Genomic DNA, 24,842 nt, shown 5'->3' with positions numbered 1-24,842 from the left:
TTTCTCAGGCTTCTAATAATATAATACTAATCTCCACTCTCTTTTTTAGGTTGTCTACATCTTTGAATCCCTAGTATTTCCCTAAACGTTCCCCAGACATCTATTTCAAAGGTCTCCAAAAATATCCAGGATTTCTTATAACACATTCACCTGACCCAGAAGTCATGAAATTAGTTCATAAATTTTTTTAAAAAATAAAAAAAATTTTTTAAAGACATTTGCAAAAAAAAAGAAAAAGAAATCATTATTCAGCAACATTTAATAATGCACAGGGAACATGAGCCAACAACAATATCAGGACAGTTAAAACCTGTTTTAAATAGAAGAACTTTCCCTTTTCTAATGGAAGGCAGTATAGCATGAGGAAACAGCAAATTGACTGGAGAATAGCAAACTAAGATTCTGGCTCTATAAAAGCTGTTCCAGCCATAGACAAGTCCCTGCACCTTTCTGAATGTGAGTGTCCTCATTTGTCAATTTAAGAAAATTAGGCTAGGGGCTGGGGATGTGGCTCAAGCGGTAGCGCGCTCGCCTGGCATGCGTGTGGCCCGGGTTCGATCCTCAGCACCACATACCAACAAAGATGTGTCCACCGAGAACTAAAAAATAAATATTAAAAAAAAAAAATTAAAAAAAAAAAAAGAAAATTAGGCTAAAGACTGGGATGTAACTCAGTGGCAAAACATCTAATTTGCATTCGCAAAGCCCTGGGTTCGACCCGGTTCCAAAAAAAAGAAAATTAGGCTAAAACAAGTGCTTATGAAATTCCACTCGAGTTTTGATATTTTATTGCTCCATAAAAAATAGAAAATTAGCTGGGTGTGGTGGAACACACCTGTAATTCTAGCTACTTGGGAGACTGAGGCAAGAAGGATCACAAGTTTAAGGCCAGCCTCAGCAATTTATAAAGATCTTGTCTTAGCCCCACTCCTTCGACCTCTGCCGCTGAGGCCGCCGCCACCTCCTGGGAAGAGAGGAAGCGGGAGAGGAGCCCACGTCGCCTGTCACCTAGATCCTCCAACCCCGCCGCCCCAAGGAGTCTAAGATGTTCGCCTGTGCCAAGCTGGCCTGCACCCCCGCTCTGATCCGAGCTGGATCCAGAGTTGCTTACAGACCAATTTCTGTATCAGTGTTATCTCGCGACCAGAGACTAGACCTGGAAAGGGCTCTACAGTTTTTAATGGGCCCAGATTGGTGAATGTCAGCTAATCCGAAGGGAGTTTCAGACCAGTGTAATCAGCAGAGACATTGATACTGCTGCCAAATTTATTGGTGCAGGTGCTGCAACAGTAGGAGTGGCTGGTTCTGGTGCTGGTATTGGAACAGTTTTGGGCAGCCTTATCATTGGTTATGCCAGAAATCCTTCGCTGAAGCAGCAGCTGTTCTCCTATGCTATCCTAGGATTTGCCTTGTCTGAAGCTATGGGTCTCTTTTGTTTGATGGTTGCTTTCTTGATCTTGTTTGCCATGTAACAGAAATTACTGCTTGAAATGTTGGCATTCATAGTAATTATGGATGTAATTCTGTGTATCTTACTGTGACTCCGAAAAACTGTAGTGTTGGTGTCATGGAAATGTACGTTATTTCCAAAGTCATTTCATTAAAGATGAAAACTTTAAAAAAAAAAAAAAAGATCCTGTCTTAGAACAATACAAAAAGGGCTAGTGATGTATTTTACTGGTAAAGCACCCATGGGTTCCCAATACTGAAAAAAATAAAAGAAAATTAATCATGTGCACACTGGTACAGACACATGAGTTGGTAAGATTCTTCCCATAGCCTGTTAATCAGAGACTTTTCCCCAAAGCATTTAGTTGTACTTCAGGTGTTCTACATATAAAATTCTGTTAACATCACAAAGTAAAAATGCATAGGGCTGGGGGTGTAGCTCAGTGGTAGAGTTCAATCCACAGCACCCTCCTAAAAAAAAAAAAAAAAGTAAAAAGTACAAAATAACAGACCCCAGCAGTTGTTTTGTAGAATATGCACCCAAAAGAGGAACAACTACATTTCAGCACTGCACAAATCTGCGCAATGGTATGTTAGGATCAGAGATGGCCAAATTTACAAAAATGTTTTGTGCTAATAATAACTTCAAGCAAGAGAGCGCATAAATTTCCTATACTTCATTTTCTTCTGTAAAGTAGGATAAACCCTAATTGTGCTTGCTACAAAGATTAAATGAGCTAATATTTATAAAGTGATTAAAACAGAGTATCGCTCATAAGTAAACTTAGTGTGTTTTCATATACTGAAGAGGTTTTTTTGTTATGTTTGTTTGTTTTGTTTTTAAGCACCAAGAGCTGAGGGTATAGCTCAGGGAGATCCTATGCATAGCATGAAAAACCAGCCTCTACCTCAGAGCAAAGCCTTTACAAGGAAGGAACATGACCTTTGTCCTTGGGAAGACCCACAGAGCACTCCTAGGCACATTCCCACCCTGCTAAGTTGTTTAAATACAAATAACAGGAGAGATCTGCTGCACCAGGTGTCCCTGACTCAGTCAGGCTAGGTGGAGACCCATAGCAACCCCCTAGCAGCCACCAATCAGCATGAGACAGAGAAATACCTGGGATGCCAGATGACCCTCCCAGTAGTTTATGGTGGTTGATAAAATGTTGAGAGGAACCATGTAGTTCAGCATGTACAGCCCTCCTGGCTTAAACCAATCAGTTCAAAGGAATCCCCCTCTTGTACTAGCCAATCAACCCTACCCAACTTGTTCCCGCCAGTGAATGTGCTAATCATGTTTTAGAGTTGTTTTATGATTTTCCTGGGGTGTGTGATGATTTGCTAAGAGATGCTATGATGTATGTGAAGTCCTTGCCTTGCCCAAAGAGTGTGTAAAACTGCTGCAAACCCTGGGCTCGAGGCCTCTCAGCGTCACCAGTTGCTCTGTGCGTGTGGAGGACCGAGCTAGCTCTCAATAAACACCTCTTTGCTGCTTACATCGATCTTGGTCTCTGGTGGTCTTTTGGGGGTCCCGAATTCGAGCACACATGAGGCCCTGGTTTAATCCCTAGCAAATAAATAAATAAATAAATAAAGCAAAGCACTAACACAAGGAATTGAGGATGCCCTCCAGTTTGGTTACAGAGTGAAATGGAAACCAGGAGTAGCAAATAGTTCACATCCAGAGGAAAAAAGAAAAGGTGAGAGTAAGTGTATAAAGCATGATAAGAACAGGATTGCAGGGCTGGGGATGTGGCTCAAGCGGTAGCATGCTCTCCTGGCATGCATGTGGCCTGGGTTCGATCCTCAGCACCACATACAAACAAAGATGTTGTGTCTGCCAAAAAATAAAAAATAAATATTAAAAAAAAAATTCTCTTTCTCTTTAAAAAAAAAAAAAAGAACAGGATTGTGTTTCTACTGTGTTTCTCAGGTACACTTGTCCAAGGATTTTACACTAGATTCCTGCTAAGAAAGGACTACAATTGAAAAGAACCTGTTTTCTTTCCTTCTTTCTTTCCTTCCTTCCCTTCTTTTTCTTTCCTTCTTTCTTTCCTTCCTTCCTTTCTTTTTCTTTCACTCTTTTTTTTCCTTCCTCCTTTCCTACCTTCCTCCCTTCCTTCCCTGAGGATTGAATACAGGGACACTTTGCCACTAGCTGATGCCCAGCTCTTTTAATTTTTTTTTTTTTTTTTTGGGTGGGGGACAGAATCTCACAAAGTTCTGAGGCTGTGTCAAGCTCAGTGGCAAAACATCTGATTTGCATTCGCAAAGCCCAGGCAGCTAGAATTACAGGTGTGCACTCAATGCCCCTCTCAGAACCACCTTATTCTAATTGTCGTTATCACAAATCAATTTACTTTTTCTTTGTAAGTAAATACAATTCATTCCACATATAAATCATCATTCTAAATCTCTAAATCAGTCCATTTGTTATCGAAGGAATTCTTCTAAAACTGATTCTGAAATAAAGTCTACCCTTCATCACAAAGAACACTTTATCTGAAAATATACCAGTAGACATCTTCTCTAAGCCTCCTCATCCTTCAGACCTAGAGAATCTTGGCTTTCCTACTTTGACTATTCACTCAGTCTGGTCTTATCTTTTGACTTTGTAGAACCGCTCCTATGTCATTATTCTCACTAACCTTTCACTTACTTTCACTAATCTTCAATGCATCCATCTGGGTGAAAAGCCAACGTGAGGTCAGCTCAGTGTTTAGTTTCTGCCATACCCAACTCTGAGGTGAGCTAATATTTATTCATTATCTGCCACCTCAGCTGGCTTTCCACAAACACCCCTTAATACTCCAGATGAAACATGTTCCACATTATAACCTCTAAGCATTCACCCCCAAAAAACTTCTCTTCACCCTTTGCAAATGAAGACACCCATTTCATGGATGACACAAGACAGGCAATACTCAAAAGGCCAAGTGCTTTTCTATGCCCTTCCCCTCCTCCCACCTTTATTTCCACACCTAGGTGTTCTCATCCCTGGCCTAAGCCACTCCTCTACTACCTCATTCCCATCCCTTTCAGTCTCTCAGCACCAAGTGTTATCAATTATCCTTCCTCTCCTCAGTCTTGGATATTCCCTTTTCTACTCCCTTTGGTATCTAAACATGCTATAAACACGCATGGGCTTTGAAGGAAAAAAGCGTTTTCTTCCTTCACCCTTCCTCACTTCTAAACTACTCTAATTTCCTTTACCTCGACACAAAAGCTCCTGAGCTAATCACATACCTTTGCTAATTCCACTTTCTATCACCTCACCACACCTTGCTCTTTCTTTTCAGCCTGAAATCCAGATAGTGCTCTGGGCACCCAGATTCCTTTCTACAAAGATATTCAATACAGCTTTTGGTAAATTCATTGACTACTTTTCAGATTTAATCTTATTTAATCTCTGGGTAACATTTCTTATCCATTTTTTTTTTTTTTTTTTTTTTTTACAATTTTTTTATGTCCTTTTTGGTCTCCTTCAAGTTTGTTTTTTCTCCTTTCCATTGCATAGATGCTTATCCACAAGCCCTTCTCATTCTATGGGAATAACAACTCACACTGAAGAGGCCTGAGTGTCTCTCCCCCAGACTCACTCTCCTAAACCCTAGATAAAAATAACCAACATGTTTCATCTGGAGAGAGTATTCAGTATAATAACAAGGGGTGTTTGTGGATTTTGGTTTTGTTTTTTTAGTACCAGGGATTAAATCCAGGGGCACTTAACTACTAAGCCACATCCCTAGCCCTTTTTATCTTCTTTTATTTTGAGACAGGGTCTTGAAAAGTTGTTCAGGGCCTAAATTGCTGAGGCTGGTTTTGAATTTACAGTCCTCCTGCCTCAGCCACCAGAGCTGCTGGGATTACAGGCATGCAACACCATGCTTGGCTATCAATGTGCTTGTTGCATGTTTAACTAGATGCCCTAAGTTTCAATATGACCTAAGTCAAACTAATTGTCCCCACAATCTGCTGCTCCTCCTGTTTTGTTTTTGCAGTGCTGGGGATGGAAACCAGGGCCTCTCCTGCACTCTATCACTGAGCTGAAACTCCTATAAATAGCATCACACTGTACCGTAATGCTCAAGTCAGAAACTTGGGCACATACTCCTCATCTTTACCTTCTCCCTTACCTTCATACAAAAAATCGAATCCACAGGGCTTTTCTTTTCTACTTTCTGAAGCAGTCCTTCTCAAAATGTGGTCCCTGCACCAGCAGAATCAGCATCACCTGGGAACTTGTTAGAATGTAAATACTCCCAGCCATATCCAAGACCTCCTAAATTAGCAATTTGTGTTTTAACAAGCCCTCCAGGGGATTCTGACTCAGATTTTGAGATCTGCATTAGTAACAATACTAATCTAAATATCCTTAGAATCTGCTCTTTTCTCACCCCAAATTTCTTTTCCAAATATAAAATTTTATAATTAATTATTGTAGTAATGAGATTGGACAGAAAAGAGATAAAAGATATGCAGAAAGTAGACAAAAGGAAGGAAAAAGACACTACACCTTTAAATCTAAAAGCCCCATGATCTGAGTACTCACACCTTTACTCCCCAGGCCTGTCCTTCTTCTTGGCCTGTTACCCCAAATTCTTGAGAAACTATGAACTTAGGTACTATAAGTTCACCCATATATAAAAATTGCTTTGTTTTGATGCTTATGAGCACTATTGGCTTACACAATGTATTTTTAGATTAGAGAGCACAAAAGGAGACATATTTTAAGAAACCTATAATATGGGCACATTCCAAACATTGTATAATAATCAGAGGAGACAATGTCAACCTAAAGATCCTAAAAAGAAGATCAGGTCACCATAAATGTATTGATTACCAGGTTGATGCCATTCCCACAAGCCTTCCCATGCCCTTACTCCACATAGAAGAGCCTATACCTGAAAAAGTTCATCTCGTTCTCAAGACAACTGCATTCTACTCTGAAAATGCACACCCTTCACTTTCTTTAATAAACTTCTGTCTTTGTCAGGTTTCAGTAGAAACCTGACTCATTCTTAACTCTCCCTCTCCCCTACTGGGGATTGAATCTATGGGTGCTTTACCACTGAGCTATATCCACGGTCCTTTTTATTTTGTTTATTCATTTATTTTTTGAGATGGGGTTTTGCTAAATTGCTGAGGCTGGCCATTAACTTAGGATGCTTCTGCATCAGCCTTCAGAGTCACTGGGATTATAGGCATACTCCACTGAGCCCGTTTCTTATATTCTTTTCCGCAACAAGTCAAGAACCTGGAAGGTCCCAGTAAAGGTCTTCTCTGCTGATGGAGAGACTTCCTCAAACCTTTTATGCGGTGACAGTAATGTGGTAACAGTAATATATATAGAAAAATAAGATGTGTAATTTATTAAAGAAAAAAAATAAATTCCTTGTCGTAACACTCCCTGAATATTTTGAAGTCTTTTCCAAGGAGAATGGCCAGTTTAGGTAAAGGGGCCAAAATGTGGTTCAAGATTCTTCCCAGACTAAGTGGCCATTTTGTACATCTACAAGTTCACTGTCAGGAATATAGAAAAAAAGGTTGCACACTTTCCCTACCAGCGGTGTTTGATGGAAACAGGCACATCTCTGGAGTTACTGTTATTATGTTTTGAAGGGTTTGGAGAACACTGATTAAGGAAGCAGTTTTCTGATTGATGGGGGAGAAAAAACCTCAGTTATGGTCATCTATCCTTGCTAGAAGGTTATGCAATGTGTTATGTAGCAGTGTGTTACTGTAATGCTAGATTCGTGGGACCCCAATAGACTTCCAGGAGCCGAATCGGATGCAATCACACAAGAGTCTTTATTGCAAGCTCCAGCCTGGACTCACAACCATTTCCAACACCGCGGTCCGAGGAGTCAGTCCTGACCCTTAATTCAGCGAGGATTTATAGGCTTTGGGGGGATACTCTACTACGTGCCACAACATCACACAGCAAATCATTTCATACCATGGGAAAATCAAAGGACAACTCTTAACATTGATTAGCACATTCACTGACAGGAACAAAATTGGGTAAGAATGATTGATTAGTTCAAGTGGTGGATACATTTGAACTGATTGGTTTCGGCCTCAAGGGGCTGCAAGAGTGTATATGCTAAACTTACAGGGTTGCCTGATCATGTTATCAATCACTGCTGGGAGTGCTGCTTGGTATTTTAGGTATCTTCCCTGTCTCACTCTGATTGGTTGTTGCTAAGGTCTGAAATTAGGCCTCAGGCATTCTTTTGGTCTTTTCAGGAACTTAACATTTGCTGAGTCAAGGACATCTGGTAAAGACAAATGACTCAGCAGAGTAGCTATGTGCCTAGGAAAGGGTTTTCCAAGTACAAGGGCCATCCCCACCCCTTGGACAGGCCCTGCTCTGAGGTACAGGCTGGTATCTTAAAAATGGAGTCAAATTAGTTTCTCATCATTACATAATGAATAATTAAAATGAAAAAGAGAGGGACTTGAGATGTGGCTCAGTGACAGAGCACATGCCTAGAATGTGCAAGGCCCTAGGTTCAATCCCCAATACCATAAATAAGAACTGAGGATCAGCATGCAGTGGTGCATACCTATAATCCAAGCAACTTGGGAGGCTAAGGCAGGAGGATTGCAAATTTGAAACCAGTTTCAGCAACTTAGTGAGTCCTTAAACAACTTAGGGAGACCCTGAAAAGGGCTGGAGATGTGGTTCAGTGGTTACATGCCCCTGAGTTCGATCCCTAGTACCAAAAAAAAAAAAAAAAAAAAGTACTGAGTAAATTGTTGGAAGCACATAAAAATTTTAAAAATAATAATAATAATTAAAAATCCAGCTAACAATGAAAAAAATAAAAATAATCTACTACCCACACCTCCTTCACAGTTGAAGTCAATATCTCTCTCTTGCACCTCCCTGCCAGTCTCCAAACCATACGCAGAGCATACCTCTCAGTCACTACACCACAGAATGCCCCCTCTATACATAAATATGATCATCCCATACTCCTCCATCTAACATCCTCCAATAGTTTCCTACCATTCTTGTAATTAAGGTTTAGTTCTTAAACACTTCTTCCAGAAGCCTTTATAAAGGAATGATCCAGCATTGATTCCTAAGGTGGCTCCTCTGCATCTCCCCTGCTCCCTGCTAATGCTGTGACTCTAGGCTATAGTCATACTGACCACTCAATATCCCAAAGCTTTCTACCACCTCCCACTAAATGCCACATTACTGTGTCTATTCATCTAGAAGTCTCTTTTGCAATAAGCCACATAAGAATGGAAAGAGGATATGCATTTCTCATAGAAAATCTCAGTAAATTTTGTGTGACTAGCTGATGACAAGACATGGCTGAATACAGAAAAGTCAAATTCACCAAATAAATTCATTTTCTAAATATTGGGAAGCTAAGACAGTGAAGGTACAAGGTACTAAGAGAACACTCTGCTAGTAGCTTTCAGTTTTCCCTTCCCCTCCTAATATTTTCTGGACTTTTAAAGGAGGCTGTACTTTGCTTTTTCTCATATAAAAGGACTGTGCTGTTTCAGATATCCATTGTATATAGACCAGAGGTCAGTCAACTACAGCCTATAAGACAAATATGATCAGCCCACTATTTTGTAAGTAAAAGTTTTATTAGGACACACAGCCATATTTATTCATTGTGCATTGTTTTTGTTTGTTTGTTTTGTTTTGTTTTTTTGGTACTGGGGATTGAACCCAGAGGTACTTAACAACTGAGCCACATCCCCAGCACTATTTTATATTTTATTTAGAAACAGGGTCTCATTGAGTTGCTTAGCACTTCACTTTTTTTTTTTTTTTTTTTTTTTTGAGAGGGAGAGAGAGAGAGAGAGAGAGAAAGAGAGAGAGAGAGGAGAGAGAATTTTAATATTTATTTTTTAGTTATCGGCGGACACAACATCCTTGTTTGTATGTGGTGCTGAGAATCGAACCCGGGCCGCATGCATGCCAGGCGAGCGAGCTACCGCTTGAGCCACATCCCCAGCCCAGCACTTCACTTTTGCTGAAGCAGGCTTTAAACTCTCCATCCTTGGGCTCCAGCCTCCCAAGCCACTGGGATCATAGCATGTATCAAGTGCCCAGCTCATTATGTATTGTTTGTAGCTGATTTCATAGTATGACAGCAGAGGTGAGTAGTTTGCATCTCTAAGACAGTTACTAAAGCTTAAAATGTTTTCTATCCGGCCCCTTAAAAGAACACTTTGCCAGCTCCTGATCTAGACATAAGAAGAGAATAAATAAATAAATCTTATTTCAAGTTTCCAAAGTCCAGAAAATATTAGGAGGGGAAGGGAAAACTGAAAGCTACTAGCTGGGTGATGTTCTCTTAGTACCTTGTACCTTCACTGTCTTAGCTTCCCAATATTACATTTCTCCTGGCTCTTGAGATGAGGAAAATAAGGCCACAAGAAATGCAAGTACCATCAACAGAACTGATTGATATTCAGTGCATATACAGCAAAAGGATAAGAAAAGTAAATCAGGACAGAAAAGCTGGGCTGAGTCACCCATTTTAATAAAAGTCCATCATAGAAATTTAAAATGAATTCTGAGTCACCCAACACTGTTTGCCAAATGAGTGATAAAAAGCATCAGTTCTAAAAGCCAAAATGGATATCTGAAACAGCACGGTCCTCTTATATGAGAAAAAGCAAAGTACATCCTCCTTTAAAAAGTGCAACTGCCACAAATGTGTCCTTTAAAAATTCATTTTTCTAAATTTCAGTGAACTTCATGGTTGGGTAACATTTTTAAATCCTCACCAATATTGAATGGCTTCATTTCCTGAGCTCAGAAAATGTTGTGGTGAGGGAAATAAAATTAATACCATTACTACTTCTGCAACTATACTTTCTTTGTTTTTGTTCCTAGATTGAACACAGGAACTCATGCATACTAAGCACATGTGCCACTTAACTCATGCATGGTAAGCACATGTGCCACTTAACTATACTCCTAACCCTGCAATAAGACTTTTGAACTGAACATAATGCAGGAAATCACTTATTTTCCCTTCTGAAATACAAAACACAAAAATCAGCATGTATTAGAAATTTATTAAATCACATATCAGATCAGAAAAATAAACTCAAAATATGCTTAAACATAGTAATCTCAAAGCATACTTAAGTCAGGCATGGTGGCGTATGCCTGTAATCCCAGTAGCTTGGAAGGCTGAGACAGGAGGGTCACGAGTTTGAAGCCAGCCTCAGCAAAAAGTGAGGCACTAATAAGCAATTCAGTGTGATCCTGTCTCTAATAAAATACAAAATAGAGCTGGAGATGTGGTTCCGTGGTCAAGTGCCCAAGTTCAATCCCTGGTACCAAAAAAAGAAAAAAATTCAAAGCATACTTAAAACAATATGCTCAAACACATATGTAGAAAAACTTGGGGCTAGGGTTATAACTTTGAAGTAGAGCACTTACCTAGCAAGTGTGAAGCACTGGGTTCAATTCTCAGCACCACATAAAAATAAATAAATAAAATAAAGATATTGTGTCCATCTAAAACTAAAAAGTATATGTAAAAAAGGAAAAACTTGGATACTAATTGCTACAGGATTTAGTTAGATAAACATTCACTGAGTGGTAATAGGACAAATTGTAGAGATAAAAAGAAACATGATAGCAATTTTCAAAATCATAGAATCCAGAAAAATAATAAATTTTAAAATATATAATAAAAACCTTCTACTTCACATGGAACTATCTTAACTACAAACACAGAGGACATAATTTGGTACCATACAATCAATCCTGTGGTTGAAAGCAATTACTAGCCAGGCACCATGATACACACCTATAATCTCAGCTACTCAGGAGGCTGAGGCAGGAGGACTGGAAGTTGAAGGACAGCCTCAGTATAATTTTTGAAACCATGTCTCAAAAATAAAGAAAAAGGGTTGGGAATATAGCTCAGTGATAGAGTGTCCCTGAATTCAATCCCCAGTACTGTAAAAAAAGAAAGAAAGGGGGGGGGGGAGATTGATTAAAGAAATTATTTTGCTTGAATATCTTTATTTAAAAAATATTAATACAAAAAAACTTTTCCAAAACCATATAAGTGGTAAGTGTACAGCCCTTAAAGAATGAAATCAAGTTGAAATGTCTTAATATATATCTACTTATATTCTTTATAAAATAAATCCATTTCATAACTAAACATAAAACTAGATGAAAAATGAATCTTAGTTAAAACTTAGCAAATTTCTTCCTAGTGATATTTTTTAATTGTTCCCATCATAATTTCACCCCATGAGAATTATCCAAGTAATAATATGAAACTTATTCCATGTATAAGAGTTCTTTGAAAGAGAAGAGCAATGCTACATAGCAAATCATCTCCAATCCTTTCTGGTTCCTGTCTCTGACTTAAGAATTCTGGGAGCTGGGGTTGTGGCTGAGTGGTAGCTCGCTTGCCTAGCATGCCTGACGCACTGGGATCAATTCTCAGCACCATATACAAATAAATAAAATAAAGATCCATCAATAAATAAAAAATATTTTTTTAAAAAAGAGAATTCTGATGAAACAAATGTCTTTATTCTTCAGTGAGGTGTTAAAGAAAGCTGTAATCTTTCATTCCTTCGTGCCATGTTATCGATAAAGTATGTCCTACACACATGTATACACAAAGCTAAATAAGCTAATCCTATTTCAATATGTCCAATTCCATAGACAAAACTAGGGAAATTAATCACTATGGAATGGTCGTGGGAATGACATCAGGTAGGCAGGCATGACGTGTGGACCTTCAAGATTTGCAGTTCCTTCCCCATAGCTTTTCTTATTCCTTCCATTTCCATTCCACTCTGTCCATAAAGATGTGAGGGAGCAAGGGTTGGAGCAAGAATATGGTAAGTAGAGCAGTAAAATCAAGAATAGTAAATAGAATAAGAAAGGAGATGGCAATGAGCCCAGAAGCAGAGACCAACATAGAGTCAATTCCCAAGCCAATTAATTCCCAAGCAAATCCATATTCCATCATATCTTCTTTCCCTCCCTCCAAGTGTTTTCATGATTATTGAACAGAGGTAACTCTTGATCATAGATCTCCAGTTTTTCCTCTTTATGGTCACCCTGGATTCCTGACAGCCTTCTTCATAAAACCAAGACATTTTGTTGAATGGCTATTCCAGATTCTGTGATAGGAACTTACTTGAAAGACAATAATTTTTAAAGTTATAATTGTTAATAATCATAAGTGCCATGCATTGTGTTAAATGCCTTGATTAATTTCATTTAATCTTCAAGACACCTCCAGAAGTAGACATTATTACACACAAAAATTTTAATGTGCCCTGCCTGTGATCCTAGCTTCTGGAAGGTAATTCAGCAAGACCCTATCTCAAAGGACTGGGGCTGTATAGCTCCGTGGTAGAGCATCCTGGGTTCAATTCCGAGTACAAGAACAACAACAGAAAAGCAATAACAAACCTGCAAGGTAGATGCTGCCTGCAGAAGAAAGGGACAAACTAAATATAAACTAAACTAAACACAGAATGCCTGGAACACTTGTGAGCAAGCAACTGTTTGTTAAAAACACAAAATCCCATTTGAATTTGACCTCGAAAACATCTCTTTTGAATGTCATCTATGATATTGGGATAGTGAGATAATGAGAAGGAAACAAAAATCAGAGCACATTATCTGTCTCTACACAGCAATATGTAAAGGGGTTCCATATATTTTCCAATTCTTAGAATAAATGTATTGATAAAGCATCGACCTTAAAAGTAAACCCTAGGGCTGGGAATGTAGCTTGGTGGTAAAGCTCATGCTTACCATATGTGAGATCCTGGGATCCACCCCAAGTACTGCACCCACCTCCCCTGTTCCCCCACAACCACTGCCAGAAAAAAAAAAAAGAGAATCTGGTAGAAACTGGGAGGCAGATGTGGCTCAGACTCAGGGGAGTAAAACATGAGGCATAATATTGACTAATTTCATAAGGTAAGTGGGGCAGCAAGAGAGATTATCCAAAGTTGATGGAACAAGAGCAAAAAACTATAGGCATATATTTAAAATTCAAAGAAAGATTACTAAAGAGAAACTAAAAAAGGCAATATTAACTATAGTATAAAGAACAGAGAGGGATAAGCATGGATATAACTGAGCTAAATCCTCATCTCTGACAGCCAGAAGGCAATGGCAATGTTAAGAATGTTATCAGCAAATGTAAATACCCCAGGTCCACAAGAATAAGGAGTAAAAGCAGGCTGGGGCAGGGAGCAGGGATTAAGACTAAAAGTGGGAGGGGAGGGCAAGGAGCAGGGCCTGCTGCTTGTCATGTAGCATACTTGCTTTTTAACCCTGTGGATACAGAAATTAGAAATTTTTCTAAATTCTTAAAATTAAAACAAAAAATAAATTGAGTCAAATTGAATGAAAAGATTTCAGTTTAAATCAACTTTTGTCACTTCATTATCATAGATCTTTGCAACCTGCCTAATGGAATAGGTTTAACATGCTGTTATGAAATGAATTCCAATAAATAAAATCTTACATTTTACCAGTGACTTCTATGCTGAGATTAGAAGTAACTGTAAAAAACTTTTTAATTTGATTCCATCCCATTTATTGGTTCCTGATTTTAATTCTTGCACTACAGAAGTCTTATTAAGGAAGTTGGGACCTAATCCCACATGACGGAGATTAAGACCTATTTTTTCTTCAATTAGACACAGGGTCTCTGGCTTTATTCCTAGGTCCTTGATCCATTTTGAGTTGAGTTTTCTGCACAGTGAGAGATAGGAATTTAATTTCATTTTGTTGCATATGAATTTCCAGTTTTCCCAGCATCATTTGTTGAAGAGGCTATCTTTTCTCCAATGCCTGTTTTTGGTGCCTTTGTCTAACACAAGATAATTGTAATTTTGTGGGTTATTGTCTGTGTCCTCTATTCAGTTCCATTGTCTACCAGTCTTCTCAGCAAAAGAAATAATCTGTGAGGTGAATAGAGAGTATACATCTTGGGAATAAATTTTTACCCCTCACACATCAGATAGAGCACTAATCTCTAGGGTATATAAAGAACTCAAAAAGCTAAACACCAAAAAAAAAACAAATAACTCAATCAATAAATGGGCCAAGGACCTGAAGAAACACTTCTCAGAAGATGATGTACAATACATCAACAAATACATGAAAAAATGTTCATCATCACTAGCAATTAGAGAAATGCAAATCAAAACCTCTCTAAGATTTCATCTCACTCCAGTCAGAATGGCAGTTTTTATGCATACAAACTATAATAAGTGTTGGCAAGGATGTGGGGGGAAAGGTACACTCATATACTGCTGGTGGGACTGCAAATTGGTGCAGCCAATATGGAAAGCAGTATGGAGATTTCTTGGTAAATTGGGAATGGAACCACCATTTGACCCAGCTATCTCTCTCCTAGGTCTATACCCAAAGGACTTAAAAACAGATACTACAGGGACACAGCCTCATCAATGTTTATAGCAGCACAATTCACAATAGCCAAACTGTGGAACCAACCTAGATGCCCTTCAATAGATGAATGGATAAAAAAAAATGTGGCATAGACACACAATGGACTATTTTTTTTTTTAAAGAAAGAGTGAGAGAGAGGGAGAGAGAGAGAGAGAATTTTAATATTTATTTTTTAGTATTTGGCGGACACAACATCTTTTTCTGTATGTGGTGCTGAGGATCGAACCATGCCAGGCGAGTGCGCTACCACGCTTGAGCCACATCCCCAGCCCCACACAATGGACTATTACTCAGCAAAAAAAGAGAATAAAATCATGGCATTTGCAGGTGAATAGATGGAGTTAGAGAAGATAATGCTAAGTGAAGTTAGCCAATCCCAATAAAACAAATGCCGAATGTTTTCTCTGATATAAGGAAGCTGATTCATAGTGGGGTAGGGAGGAGGAGCCTGGGAGGAATAGATGAACTGTAAATAGGGCAGAGGGGTGGGAGGGGAAGGGAGGGGGCATGGGGTTAGAAATGATGGTGGAATGAATTAGACATCATTACCCTAAGTACAGGTATGAAGACACAAACTGGTGTGAATATACTTTATATACAACCAGAGATATGAAAAATTGTGCTCTATATGTGTAATATGAATTGTAATACACTCCACTGTCATATATAAATAAAAATAATAATAATTAAAAGATTATACACTAAAAAAAAAAAAGAAGTAGTATCTATAAGGAAAACAAATGTCAGCTAAAAAAAAAATTCTGGTCTAAAAACTATCATTTAATACCATATTTAAAATAAAAACAACTTGCTGCAAGTCGATATTATACACAAAAATGTTTCAAAAATATACAGCAAAATGTCTGTATATATACAATCAGCCCTCCATTTGTGGGTTCTGCATGGGTAGATTCAACAAACCTTGAATTAAAAATATTTTTTAAAAAAACTGTATCTGTACTGAACATGTACAAACTATTTTATCATTCTTCCCTTAATAATTTGGTATACTAACTATTTACACAGCATTTACATTCTATTAGACACTATAAGTAATCCAAAGATGATTTTAAATATATAGGAAGATGTGCATAGGTTAGATAAAATTACATAAGACATTTTAGCATCTGCAGAATTTGGTATTGTGAAAGGTCCTGGAACAAATTCCCAGCAGATACTGAAGAACAACTGTATATATGTATATTCTCTCAAAGCTGAAAGATGTGTCATAGCTTTTATTGTTTCTCAGGAAAAAACTGTGTGTGTAGAATTGAATAAATGACTTCTAAGTATTCTTCCTGCTCTGAAAAAAAAAAATGAATTCAAGCAAAAATAATCACTTCCGTTTATTTACTTTTGTCTTGGCTATTGGTGACAACGAGTAGGGTGCATTTCATTAGTTTTCTTATCGGGTTTGCTCTTGATTTTGATCAATGACATCTTTTAGCAAGTTCAAGATCTTGTTTTACTCTTTCATGGCTTAAATTTTTATGTCTTCCATGTCTTAAAATTGAGCTTTACTCACCCATTCATGCAAACTTGTGCACATTTACATACACACCAAGGAGCTCTTGCCCATTGGTAAACATGTGAATCACCTCATATTTACCAAAATCAGCAGATCTGGCTGGGTGCAGTGGTGTGCAACTGTAATCTCAGCAATTTGGAAGGCTAGGGCAGGAGGATTACAAATTTCAGGCCAGCCCTGGCAATTTAGCAAAGCCCTATCTCAAAATAGAACTAAAAAGGAGTTGGAGGTATAGCTAAGTGGTAGTGTACCCTAGGGTTCAATCCCTAGCCCCTCCAAACCAAAAAGACCAGTCTCAGCAACTTAGCAAGAACATGTGTCAAAAAGGGGGTGGGGGGCAAGGGTGCTGGGGATATACAGTGGTGGTTTTAATCATTAGCACTACAAAACAAAAACAAAAAATAACACATCAGCAGATCTTCCAAAATCAGGTCAGTCCAGCACCCAAAAACACAGAAACAAATATATTTCACTAGACAGGAATTTGAGATCACTGTATGAAGAATTAAGTAGCCATAAACTCCTGCAAAAATGGTTCAGATCAAGTAAACATGCCTAATTTTTGTGATATCAATAGATAAGATGATATTTAACATAGTTATGAATAAAGAAATCAACAATTATTCAAGATAAGTGTGGTTGACCTGAAAACAGCTGACGAACATAACATAGAAAAAAGGATCTCACTGTAAATACATAGAGGAAAAGCAATATTAAGGGGACCATATACTGGACTTATTCTTGCAATATGACTTCTATTCTCATATAAGAGGTAACGACCCTGGGCCCTTGCTCAGAGATAGGTTGAAGACAGGCATGCTTCTCCACAGGTGGCATGGCAATGAAACTGCAAATGATAAGGAGTTTGTTTTCTCTAGATAACTTTGGAATCCACCTAGCTTAGAATTCTATTGGAAATATAAAGCTGAGGGATTAAAAAAAAACAACAACACACAAATGAAAAAGGCAAATGTGAGTATACTAGCAGAGAAAGGTAAGGTGATAGTTTCTGGATCCCTAGCCCACTTGGAAATAGAATGAAGTACTGGGACATTCATTACACTCTTTTATTTTTTTATTTTTGGTACTGGGGATTGAACTCAGGGGTCCTCAACCACTAAGCCACATCGCTAGCTCTTTTTTGTATTTTATTTAGAGACAGGGTTTCACTGAGTTGCTAAGCAGCTCCCTAAATTGCTGAGGCTGGCTTTGAACTCATGATCTCCTACATGAGCTTCTAGAGCCGCTAGGATTACAGGTATGGGTCACCTAGCCCCAGCTATTAGGCTTTTGAAGGATGACATTGTTTATTTCTACCAGTCCTTTTGATGGCAGTCCTTTTTATCCTTTTAAGTATCCTAGTTCTAATTTTGATCATCTGAGAAAACCAACATCATTCTACTCTGCAAAAAAAAGAGCTCATGTTTGTCATGGAATAAACTAGTTATTAAGAAAAAAATAAAAAGAATTTAATTCAAGAAAAGTGTATAACAAACACAATTTCTGTCCTCATATTTTCCTCCTAAAATGGACCAGTCTTCTCCATCCCCAGCAAATGGCACAACCATCCATTTGCCCAGTTATTTCAAAACCAAAGCCATGAAGTCATCCTTGATTTCTTCTTTTTCTTTGGTCCTCACATCTGACCCACTTGAAGTCTGACTCACCAGAAGTCCCATCAGAGCCACTTCCAGAATCCATCCTGAAATATAACTCTCTATCTCTCTGGCCACCATTCTACCCCAAGCTATTTCCACTACCTCCTGTTCAAGTACTACAACAGCCCAGCTGGTATTCCTGCTTCTACTTCAGTCCCTATACCCTAGTATCCAAAGACTAGGCAGAGTGATCTGCATGAAATATAAAGCAAATAATTTTATTTTCTTTCCCCATACAAATTCTCCCAAAAGCTCCCACTTTCAGATTAAAAAAACAAAAACAAAAAATACATAATCCTTCCCTTCCATTGATTTTTTTTTTTTTTTTTTCCTGTACTGGGGATTTAACCCAGGGGTACTTAAGCATGAGCCACATTCCCATTCCTTTTTATTTTTTATTTTTTTGAGAAAGTCATATGTTAAGGGTCTTGCTAAATTGCTGAGGCTGGCCTAGAACTTTCAAGAACTCAACCTCCTGAATCCCTGGAATTATAGGAGTGTATCACCAAGCTGGCTTTTCCATGGATTTCAAGACACTGTTATTCTAGCTCCTGAGACCTTTCTGTCCCTATCTTGCTTAGCTTCTCTCATACTCTGCCCCATATAGGTCATGCTTGTGCTCCTTTGTGGCACTATGAATTTTCTGGAGCTGCCTGGAATGATCTTACCTCATATCTGGCCTCATGGGTCCCCAGAGAGATTCCCTTCTGCACTCACCCTATCCCACCCCATTCTGTAAACAAGTTATTCAGGTTATTTCCTTTATAGCACTTTTTATAATCTAATAAAAAAGTTAACCTATGCTTTCATCTGTTACTTCATTTCCCCACATTGGATAGGATATACATTTCCAGAGAACAGGAATCTCACTTCTCTTGCTTGCTAATGTATCTAAGAATCCTAAAACACTGCCTGTGAGAACTTCAAGAAAAACTGAATCTCACCTGGGCACATGGACCTATGGCTGTAATTCCAGCCCAGCTACTCAGGAACTGGGGCAGGAGGCTTTTAAGTTCCATAGCAGCCTTGGCAAGTTCAAGGACAATCTTGGTTAACTTGCAAGACCTTACCTCAAAATAAAAAATAAAAAGGGCTGGGAGATGTAGCTCCATGGTAAAGCACTCTGGTGTTCACCCCCAGTGCCCCTCCCCTCTGCCAAAAAAAAAAAAAAAAGGAGAAGTTGAATCTCCAACAAGGGTCCCAAATGGTACACTGTGCCTAAAATTTTATGAACTCTGAGTTCTTGGAGGAACACTGATCTTTGTGGCCCTTACCTTGGTGGCATTTTACTGTTTGGATAAACAGGCTCCTATCCTCTGGAAAGTCAGATTTTGCTGCTGAGACCTACAGTCATAGCAAGTATCAATCAATTAGGACTGGTCAGGATGACTATCCTTCATTTACATAAAACTAATCAATCAGGATTAAGTTTCAAGCATACCTCATTTGCATAGGCATTGGGAGCTGGGGCAGGAACTTTCTCAAATATACCCCCTCACCCAACCTAGTTCCTTCTTGATATACTTTCCTTTTTCAGTACCAATGGCTGCTTCTTCCCGGTTTGCAAACTTTTGGGGGGACTGTGGGAATGGGGGATAGTTGCTGCTGGGGATTGAACCCAAGGCCTCACACAAGTTTAGCAAGGGACCTTTGGCTGAGCCACACCCACCACATACCACCACCATTCATTCCCTTCCCCCCTTTTTTTATACAGTCTTGTTAAAGGCTGACCTCAAACTTATGTTCCTGCTGCTTCAGCTTCCTCAGTACCTGGGAGACTAAGGGGTTGGCTACCACACCAGGCTATTTTCTTTCCTTGCATCTTCCCCTTTCTTTTATTTTTTTGTTTTTAATTTAAATAAGGCCTCCCATTTTTCTTGTATTATTTTATTGTGATTTTTGTTATACCTGTCACATAGAATACATTTAATAAATATTTGTAAATAAATTAATATGTTTACATAAACTATTTGTCTTTTAAAGTTCTTAAAAACTTAAAAAATGTCAGTAACATTTTTTCTATATTTCTATATTTCATATTTTCTATATCATTTAATAATCCAAAATGGTAGGGCCTAAAAATGTATATTATAACATGGGACTAAAATCAGAAGGCCTGGGCTGGGGCTGGGGCTCAGTGGTAGAGTGCTCACCTAGCATGCGTGAGGCACTGGGTTCGATCCTCAGCACAATATAAAAATAAAATATAAAGATATTGTGTCCACCTAAAACTAAAAAATAAATATTAAAAAAATAATTAAAAAATCAAAAGGCTTAATTGAAGTAGACCAATCCACAAACTGTACCTATAATATCCCCATATCAAAATTCTTCTTGGACTGGGGTTGTAGCTCAGTGGTAGAGTGCTTGCCTTGCATGTGTGAGGCCCTGGGTTCGGTCCCCAGCACTACATAAAAATAAACAAATAAAGATATTGTGTATCCATCTACAACTAAAAAGAATATTTAAAAAAAAAAAAAAATTCTTCTTGCTAGCCATGAGTGGTAGAGTATGCCTGTAGTGCTAGAGCATCCAAGCAATTTGGGAGGTTGAGACAGGAACATGGTAAGTTTGAGGCCAATCTGGGCAATTTAAGGAGACCTTGTCTCAGAATAAAAAATAAAAAGGGCTAGGGATATGGCTCAGTGATAAGTGCCTCTGGGCTTAATTCTCAGTACCAAAATAAAAAATCAAAACAAAAACAAAACAAAACTTTTACTTTGATTACAGAGGAGAGAGGGGCAGGTACTGTTAGAAGGGAAACAAAGGTAGGGGATGGGAAAGGTGCCAATGTGAGTTTATTCCTATGGGCACTCCTTCTTGAAGGGCACCTGACTACAAGAGAATTGTTGGTGAGGAATGCTCCCAAAAGCTACTTTGTATCATCAGCAGAGAGACTAATTATCACAAACTTCTCTCCCTAGACATAGCACATTCCTTCTACCCACTAATGATACCTAAATCTTCATAACCCCCTGTATTGTTACTTCTCTAGGTTTTAAAGAGAATTTTTGACTGTGTCCATAAATGTATGGTTCTGTTGCTGAACTGCTACTTAAATATATTTTAAAAGGCTCCGAGAGTACCTTTAATTGATTAGTTTGTGTACAGTTTGGTGGAGAGAGGAGAGAATAAATGAATATGGTAAGGAGAAAATGAAATGACATCAAACTGGGGGCAGAAACTCCATTTTGAGGAGTTCATTGTCTAGAATATTAAGGGATTTATTTGTGTATTTAACTCATTATGCCACACCCAACTGTCCCCCAGAATAACACAGTTTAAAAAAAAATTACTAATCTCTAAAATAAGGATAAAATAAGGTGAGATTGAAGAAGTAAGCAGGATAGGATAGTTGATTTTAAGAAAGACAAAGTCTAGGGGTAATAGCACAGTGGTGGATCACTAGCCTAGCATGTGGAAGGCCCTGGATTCACCCCCAGCACCACAAAAACAAACACATAATTAAAAAAAAAAAAAAAAAAAATTAAAGAGAGAAAAATAAGATTATAGCCTAGGTACTATAATCCCACATTTATTAACTGATGAGACTATTTACTTCTGAGATTTAACAGCAGAAAATGTAGTTAACTTGGGAATAGTTTTAATCAAAAAGTAAGTGCTAGACATAGCTAGCATTTGCCTTTCTCTGTACTATATTTATTATAATTCCAACTTGCTAAATTGATATGTCTTCCAGAACATAGTCCCACAACACTTAACCATAATCCTCCTGTTCTGTCTCTACAATAACACAGATCTCTCAAAGAAGAGAAGGGAGGAAAAAAATTTAAATTATCCAATTTTTCCAATAGGAGGAAAAGATCTACCTAGCAGTGACTAGCCACCAGATTATTTAAAAAAAAAAAAAGAAGAAGAAGAAGAAGAAGAAGAAAAAAAAAAAACTGCACAGGAAATATTTTAAATTAATCTTAAGAATGAATCTTCGCAAGTCACAGCATAACCTGGAGTTTTTTGTTTTTTGTTTTTTTTTTCAGATGGGAAGAAGCAAGAAGACCTCAGAATATTTTATACAATTTATTTTGCTAATACTGAAGGGAAATCAAACAAGACTGCAGGTTGTAGTTAGTAAAGAAGATGAAGAAGAGGCAAATGTAGATACTTTATTATTTACTATCACATTTTTACCTCAGCCTCTGTTCATTTTCACTATCCTTTAAAACTCCCTATTATTTCATTCCCTGAATCATAGTATATATGTTGAAGAAAGCTCTTAAGAGAGGACAGTTGGCAACAACGGAACAAATGTAATTAACCCTTGTGGATGAGAACTCCCCTCAAGTACTCAAATCCTGGGCTCTGCACAAGTGAATCAACCAGACTTTGCATTTTCTTACAAGAAATTCACATGTATCTTATGTATCACAACCCATGTAACACATGCACCACATACCTGAGAAAGATCAGCAGTACTGTGGCTTGACAATGATAATCCAGCTGTGCTGATGTTTATTATAAATTATGGATATACCTTTCAAATTACTGTTCTGCAGTATTAATTCCTGGTGAAGGTGAGCTGGGGGAGAAAGCAGACAATGCTGCTTCATGATAATATTTAGTAAAAAAATGAGATGGGAATGCATTGAAACAGCATTCTAGAGACCATGGAAACCTGTGGCCCACTGGGAACGGGTACTTTGTCCTATGGAGATGCTTCTGAAGGAATGCCTATGACCAGCAAAGTCAGAAATACTGACTTACAGCCACTTTTAAATCTCTCTGATGGGCTGGGGGTGTAGCTCAGTGGTAGAACACTTGGTAGGATCTGGGTTCAATACAAAGTCTCAAAAAAAATTTGTATTCTTTTTATTTTTTTAAAGAGAGAGAGAGAATTTTAATATTTATTTTTTAGTTTTCGGAGGACACAACATCTTTGTTTGTATGTGGTGCTGAGGATCGAACCTGGGCCACAAGCATGCCAAGCGAGCGCGCTACCGCTTGAGCCCCATCCCAGCCCTCAAAAAAATTTTTTAAATGTAATCTTAAAATCATTGCTGACTAGAGCAGGCTAGAAAACTACTGAGTGGCCATCTGTTAAGAAAAGGTTTGGCAAATGTACTTAATACTCTATAGTCAAAAAGAAAAGCATGGAAACTGACAAACTGACAAACTGAACTTTTGAGTGGCCCAGGATAGGAAGGCTTGTGTCACATGTGTTCATAAATTATAAGGTGAGCTGGCAGACACACATCACAATTGCTCATTTCAACTGCAATCCACCTCACAAACAGAAGTGAATTCTCCTACTTACATCAAATGGAGCAGAACTTGACTGTGCATTCTGATTGCATGGTTCCCTGAAGCAGTCACTAAAAGGAAGTAAAAGACCCATGGCAATGATCCGTGAGCAAAATTTCTCTGCTTCTTCTGGAGGCCCGTTCTCTTGCTGGCTGAACAGCTTCTCCAGCAGAGTTCGCCCTGCGGATGAAACACGGTCATTAGGCGGGAACACTGGTAGATCACCTGGCTAGTAGCTCTCCAGGGAAGAGAGGAAGCAAACACAGCAGCACCGTTTCCAAGACTACTGACATGCGCAGAAAGGAGCCTCTCAAACCCGGTAAAACTGCAGTCTGCGGCCTGAGACACCACCACATAGGAAAGGGTAGCAGGGGGTTCCTCTCCCATGCCAATAAATAACTCCTGCCTTGAAAAGGAATGCCCCAAGTTACCAGCTGTACATCCTTCGTCTAAATGAACACCCTCCCCTTTTAGATTTAATTAACAATTCTACTTTCTTTTTTTTTTTTTTGTTTACCCTTAAGAGGGTTCTCTAAGCAAGCCCTTAGTAACCCAAGGAGCCACCATTTGGGCTTAGAAATGTCAGTGACTGACATTCATAGTCTCAAACCTGGCAACAGGGAAGGATGAGGAATGAGTTTTCTAAGGAAATTGCTTTCAAGTGCTTCTCGGAAGTGTACTTCTATAATGAGTCTAGATTTAAGGGACTTTTATTATTATTTCCCTAAAAGAGTCAGAAGAAGAGAGATACACTGAGGACACTGGCCAAGGACCCTAGAGGACATGTGTCCCCCATTCCAAGGTTCTCAATCTTGGCTGTGTTACCAAAAGAAGATGAGGTTTTGATAAAAAGGAAAAAGAAGGTTTACTGCTTTGCTTCCAAAGGAGAATCACAGGAGACTCCTGTCCCAGAGGCTGTGATTCTGCCCACCAGGGAGAACACAGAATTTTTAAAGACTCACTCCTGGTGTTCCCTGTGGGGGAATGTGATTCACTTGTTAATTTGGGAGATAGTGATTTCTCAAGATGTTTCTGGCCCTATCCCAGAAGTCTGAATTACTTTGTTCCTATGGTGGGTGTGTGCTGGAAAGCAGATGGATGGGAAAAAAGGTAATCTTGTTCCCCGCTCCCAGGTTGTGGAAGGAGAGAGGGAGAAGAGGAAAAGAAAACATGCCCATTTTACAATAAGCCTCACTGGGAGATCAGCAAGGATTCTATTTGAAGTATGAGGTGGACCACCATTACATTAGATCACCTGGAGAGAACAGAATTGTTGAAAGCCTGGGTATCCGTATTTTATTGGTCAACGGTTGATTTTGCCAGATGTGAGAACCATAGATGCAATTCCTAAACTATTTTTGACATTACTAACTCTCTATTCTTCAAAAATGTATGTACCTTGTGTCTGCATTCATGAACTACAGCAAAGAAAATATAAAATCTCACGGTCCCTTCCAGGGTCACAGCTGCTCCTTGGTTCTTGCAC

At 38.6% G+C, this 24,842-nt stretch overlaps 1 protein-coding gene and 1 pseudogene across 1 annotated transcript in view; one reads left to right on the top strand and one right to left on the bottom strand.

Moving 5' to 3' along the window:
* Fmn2 (formin 2) overlaps positions 1–24,842 on the bottom strand; it is a 359,014-nt gene that overhangs the window by 293,550 nt on the left and 40,622 nt on the right. The window contains exon 2 of the mRNA XM_076832359.1: positions 23,370–23,536. Within this exon, the coding sequence (XP_076688474.1) occupies positions 23,370–23,536 (167 nt within the window). The remainder of the gene's footprint in view (positions 1–23,369; positions 23,537–24,842) is intronic.
* Positions 937–1,624, top strand: LOC143379291 (ATP synthase F(0) complex subunit C3, mitochondrial pseudogene; annotated as a pseudogene).

Source organism: Callospermophilus lateralis, chromosome 13, assembly GCF_048772815.1.
Source record: "Callospermophilus lateralis isolate mCalLat2 chromosome 13, mCalLat2.hap1, whole genome shotgun sequence".
Classification (NCBI taxonomy): Eukaryota; Metazoa; Chordata; class Mammalia; order Rodentia; family Sciuridae; genus Callospermophilus; species Callospermophilus lateralis.
Note: the sequence above shows the minus strand (reverse complement) of the source record. Positions and strands in the feature narration are given on the sequence as shown.